This window comes from Chiloscyllium plagiosum, chromosome 7 (genome assembly GCF_004010195.1).
Source record: "Chiloscyllium plagiosum isolate BGI_BamShark_2017 chromosome 7, ASM401019v2, whole genome shotgun sequence".
Taxonomy (NCBI): domain Eukaryota; kingdom Metazoa; phylum Chordata; class Chondrichthyes; order Orectolobiformes; family Hemiscylliidae; genus Chiloscyllium; species Chiloscyllium plagiosum.
Window position 1 is genome coordinate 45,250,454 of NC_057716.1, and position 6,000 is coordinate 45,256,453.

The following is a 6,000-nucleotide window of genomic DNA, read 5'->3' on the forward strand; positions in this document are numbered from 1 at the left end:
ACAAATCCTTCAAAGTTTGTAGAAATATACAAGATTTATTTTGTAGATTAGCTTAAATATTTGGTCAACCTCTCCTTTTTGTAACATGCATAATTACTGGATATTTCCATTAATTGGTAAAAGTCAGAAATTTAAGAAAATTGAATTTAAATTGAACAATAAACATAAAACCAGAACTACACAAACATATGGATATATTTTAAAGGATCTTTGTTGATTTGTGTCAAATCAACTATATTTCATGTTTTAGTTAAATATCTTCAGTAGTGCCCAGTGTTATGATGTTTGGAATACTTTGCTATGTCATTTTTAACTTGACAAATTGTCTTTAAATAATCAGCAGTTAATTCCACTCATCATTAAACTTTTGATTTTTTTCATTAATAGGTCTTCATCCTCCTGGCCCGCCCCTGGCAAGACCAATCCTCCCTCGGGATAGAGGAACTGTTGATCGAATTATTGAATATTTAGTTGGTGATGGCCCGCAGAACAGGTGATCTTTTTAAAAGAGAGTTTTGTGAAAGCATGATTTATTAATAAATAAAACATGTGGATACAACTTAACTTAGTTTAGAAAGATATGAATGAATTGGTTTGAGGGTCACTGAACCTTTGAAAGCATTAATTTATTAAATGTCGCCTTTTAATGCTCATACTTTATTAATCTTCACAGATATGCACTTATTTGTCAGCAGTGCTTTTCCCACAATGGTATGGCCTTGAAAGAAGAATTTGAATATGTTGGTAAGAAGTACTACATTGAACTAAAAGTTATGAGTACTATGCAAACTAAAGGATACAGAGTTGATCTTGTAAAGTGAGTACTTTTGGTTTAGCTGAAAACTCATGTAAGTAAACTGCTTTTGCAGTTCATAATATGTTTTCTGTATGTCAGCTGTGCATATTAATGCCCTTTTGGAGGGTAATTTTTTTCCAGCCTCCTGCAACTTGTACAGAATTTCATCTTTCCTCCCTCCCCCCAAAAAAATGCTTTTAGTGTAGTATGCTGTTTGATTCTCCTTCCCACTCCCGTCTGCTCTGGTAATCACTGAATGTTATGGACTGTCACAGCAGGCCGTTTTGTCCACCAAAGTCTGTGTCATTGGTTGTTTTTCTCCATGAGCCATCTTTTCTAATTTCATTTGCTGGCTTGCTTCCCATAGTCTTTTATGTTCCCCTTTCCTAAGCAATTACCTAATTCCCTTTAGGAATAATTTATGAGCTCTACTTCATCAAATGTTCTTGGCAAAAAATTCCACATTCTAACCACCCTCTGTGTAAAGAACTTTTTTCTAACCGCTTCTTTAATTCATTTTAAGGTTGTTTTGGATTTGTGGTCACCCTCTGATGTATTTTCCGTTCCTTGCACAGTATCAGTCTCTGATGTGACACCTGTTCCTTCCATCACATCATCTGATGGCATTCTTCCCTGTATTTCTTCTGATCCATTGTAAACAACTTTTCCAGAGAAGTAACCCCAAAAATTTTCCTTGTGACTAATGAAAAATATGATCACCATAGGTCAGTTTTTGCACTGTATTTATAATTATTGTTCTGCTACCTTTTTCATTTGTTTGAGAGAAATGAATTTCACTGGCAAGATCAACTTTTATTGCCCATCCCTAATTATCCCTGAGATGCTGGAAAATGAGAAGTTGCAACTTAAACAGCTGCAACCTGTGTGGAGTATGTACCTCCAGAGTACTGTTTGGAAGGAAGTTCAGGAATTAGACCCTGTGCTGGTAACATACTGGTGTGTGACTTGAAGGGCAGCTTGCAAATGGCGATGTTCCTGTTTGCTTGTTCCCATTATTCTTCAAGGCATTAGAGACCCAAAGTTTGGAAGATGCTGTTGAAAAAGCCTTTATAGGTTCTACAGCACATCTTTTACAGATAGCAACCATGCTTCCCGATGGTCGATAGATTGAGCGTTTAAGGTGGATCACCAATGAAGCAGACTGTTTTGTTGTAATAGGATTGACTTTGTGTTGTTGAAACTTCATTCATCTAGACCAGTAAGGATTCAGGATTTGCTCGCATTGGAATTCTCAGCCTTTGGCCTGCTCTTGCAGCCGCAGTATTTATGTGGCTAGCCCAGTTAAGTTTCTGGTCAGTCGTGACCACCCCATTCTAAGGATGTTAATGGTCAAGTATTTAGAGGTGGTAATGCCAGTGAAAGTAAACCTTTCTGCATTGGAAATGATGATTGCCTGATGTTTGTACGGCACAGATATTACTTACTATTTATCTGCCCAACCCTGAATGTTGTCCAGGTTTTACTGTTGTTATTTGTCTCAGAGTCGAGGGTGTGATGCTGGAAAAGCACAGTAGGTCAGGCAGCATTTGAGGAGCAGGCAAATCGATGTTTCAGGAATGATGAAAGACTTTTACCTGAAACGTCAATTGTCCTGCTCCTCGGATGCTGCCTGACCTGCTGTGGTTTTCCAACACCACTCCCTCTATTCTAATCTCCAACATCTGCAGTCCTCACTTTCGCCTCATTAGTCTCAGAGCCTCTCTTGGGGAGAACATAGGATTCAATATTAATTGTTCAACACATCTTGCTAGAAATGCTTGTTTGTCGGCACTGGACAATATAGGAATTAGACTTGGCCTCAGTGGTCCATCATTCGAATATCTTTACCACCGAGGCTCAGACATGAACAAGGGTACATTTTCCAGAGCAGAAAAATTAAGGAGGATTTTTTTCTTTGAAGTTGAGGAATATAATTCAGTTTTTAACCTTTTAATGTAAAAGTCATGTCTCCATACACTCCGGTCTCATATGTATTCAAACAGTTGCTTGAAAGATAACAGGCACCAGTATGATAAATGAAAATTGCTGCAGTAAGATTAATTGACAGTCCATTATGACTGAGGGGACATCTCTGGTGCCACATAGAAGCTCATGGATGTTTCGTGGTTCCTAAAACTGATAAATGAATGCTCTTGTATTTTTATAAACAAGCTTAAACTTCAGAAATGCCTATTTTGGCATCACGCCTTTCTGTAAATAATTTGTTGCATGATCTGCCTCATTTTGTTTGCGTGCGGTTTTCATATTTGACTGCTGAATTGCAAAATAAATGTGGGAAGCATTTTATAGTGGCATTTCTAGCCCAAAGTTAAAAATCACACAACACCAGGTTATAGTCCAACAGGTTTAATTGGAAGCACACTAGCTTTCGGAGCGACGCTCTTTCAACAGGTGATTGTGGAGGGCTCGATCGTAACACAGAATTTATAGCAAAAATTTGCAGTGTGATGTAACTGAAATTATACATTGAAGAATTGATTGTCTGTTAAGCCTTTCATCTGTTAGAATACAGTGATAGTTTCACATCTTTCATGTATAAATCACAAAACCCTTTTTTTAAAGTTGCATTCTCGGGTTAGCTGTTAACAATGGTGATAGCTAGACAATATGTTGAAGGTGTTAGCCCCCTGTGTTCTCTGTCTATGACCTGATGTTTCGATTGATTCCAATCTAAAAAGTGAGATAACAGAGTTTTACATAAATTCATGCGGTTTTTGAGCTCAGCGTTCTACATGAATGTATGTGGTTTTTGAGCAAAGTGCAATGTAACTCTGAAAGTACCAAAAAAATTCACTGCACAAAATATATGTGTGCATGTGGGTCTTTGTCTGTGTGTGTGTGTGTGTGTGTGTGTGTAGTGAGTGCAGTGTGTCTTAAGTCTGTGAGGGGGTGCGTGTGCGCGTGTCCGTGTGTATGGGAGTGTGTGTGTAGGAATATCTGTGTGTGTGTGCAGTGCAATGATGCAATTTTTTTGTACTTGCAGAGTTACATTGCACTTTGCTCAAAAACCACATACATTCATGTAGAACTCTGAGCTCAAAAACCGCATGAATTTTTAACTTTATACACCCCAGTCCAACACCGGCATCTCCGAATCATTTCTAGCCCAAGGCACGGTTACAAGAACTCTACAAGGCGGTGTTCTAATATCAATGATTTTAAGCTGCTTCATCGGAGGTGATACATCTGATAGTGGGTCAGAAATGGAGGTGCTTGCTTATTATTGTGTGGTATTCAATGCCATTCACAACTCTCAGATACTTAACAGTTTGTACTTTCCTTTCTTGGATAAACATACAACAAGACTCAGCAAGTATATGATTCACATCAAAGCAAGATACGTCACCTTCAAACCTTCACTCCCTCTATCATAAGTGCACCATAATCAGTGTTTAGCATCTACAAAATGTGCTACAATAACTTTCCAAAGCTTTTTCAGCTCATCCTGAACTCTTGACCCCCAGTGCGTAGAGGGACAAGGACAGGAACAGTGTGGGATGTCAATTACCTGCAAGATGCTCTCCGAGTTGCACACTTAAACTTGGAAAAATATTGCTGTTGGGACAAGACATTCGATATTCAACAGTGCAGTGGAAATACCTTCACTACACAGCAGTAATTTTTAATCCGACCACTCACTACCACTTTCACAATGACAATTAGTCATGGGTAATAATTACAGCCATTGTCAGTGACTTCCATATCCCATGAATAAACTTTGTTTATCATCTGTGGTTTCAACAGGAGCTTGCCATATATGTACAGTGGCCATTTCTTGGTGTGCTGTGGGCTTCTCCAGGTTGCTGGTTGTAATAATCAGTAACAGTTTCAAGACATTAATAACTTGCCAGCTTTGAGCAATGCATATTGCTTTTAGTTTGTGGTAATTAACTCAAAAATCCTGCATACAATGCCTGCATTGCTGTGCTTTACAATTAATAAACCAAAGTGAATGTTCAAAGTCCATAGTTCGGATCACCAACAATGCAGATGATAAATTACAAATTAATCAGTTTAAAATTAGAGTCTCTGATTTAGAATGGGGATGAAGAATGTTTTCTAAGCTTTGAACTCTTTGCTGGTGAATATTGGGGGTGGGGTCACTGAATAATTTTAAGAGGTAGATTAGTTCTTGACTATCATAAAAGTCAATGGTTATGGAAGGTAGGTGCAAATGTGGAGAAGAGGCCACATCCAGAACAGTCATGCTCCTATTAAATGCTGGAGCAGGATGGGACTGAATGGCCTGCTCTTGTTCATAAATTGTATGTTTGTATTAGCTGATACCTAGCTTTGATTTGAAGTCTGTAGATATAGAGAATAGGAATGTCTGAGGTTGTGAGGAACTCTCCATTTTTGAAGTCTTTGGAAATAATGAGTTTTCAATACCATGAGACTTTAGAGACGACGTATAAGACAGATGTTTGCACCTAAGGGGTCCTGTGAATAGTGTTTTGGGAAAATTTGACAATTAAGGCATACACATGTATGTGCAAGAGAAAAATGATGACAAATGTGATTGAAGGGTGTGGTTCAAGAGAAGAATGGGCTATCTGAACAAGGAATTTTTTTTACTGTAGGAAATGCAGTGTTGGCATTTTCAGCGTATCAGTACAATACAGTAGGAAACTGTATTATGAATGTTCAGGTGAGAAAGCATTCTTTCCTGATGTATGCTGAAATTATTGACAATGCTCAATCTTTTGAAATTTCACCTCCATGTGAAAGTTTCTGTCCCTGGGTTCTCGACATTTCTTTATCCTAACTGAGGGACAAATCTGTTTCATGTAACTTGAGGTTGAGTCAAATGTATAGAGGAAAGAACTGAAAATGCATAAATACGAAACTGTAAATGCAAGAATTGCTCTACGGGAGAGACATCTCTCTGGAAAGGTAATCAGTTAATAGTCATAGAGATGTACAGCATGGAAACAGACCCTTCAGTCCAACCTGTCCATGCTGACCAGATATCCCAACCCAATCTAGTCCCACCTGCCAGCACCCAGCCCATATCCCTCCAAACCCTTCCTATTCATATACCTATCCAAATGCCTCTTAAATGTTGCAATTATACCAGCCTCCACCAGATCCTCTGGCAGCTCATTCCATACACGTACCACCCTCTGCTTGAAGATTTTGCCCCTTGGGTCTCTTTTATATCTTTCCCCTCTCACCCTAAACCT

At 38.5% G+C, this 6,000-nt stretch overlaps 1 protein-coding gene across 2 annotated transcripts in view; it reads left to right on the forward strand.

The window, feature by feature from the left end:
• Window positions 1–6,000, forward strand: part of LOC122551537 (endoplasmic reticulum junction formation protein lunapark-like) — a 93,649-nt gene that overhangs the window by 75,159 nt on the left and 12,490 nt on the right. For both annotated transcript variants that reach the window (XM_043693562.1, XM_043693563.1), the window contains 2 exons: window positions 388–493; window positions 674–744. In XM_043693562.1, the coding sequence (XP_043549497.1) occupies window positions 388–493; window positions 674–744 (177 nt within the window). The remainder of the gene's footprint in view (window positions 1–387; window positions 494–673; window positions 745–6,000) is intronic.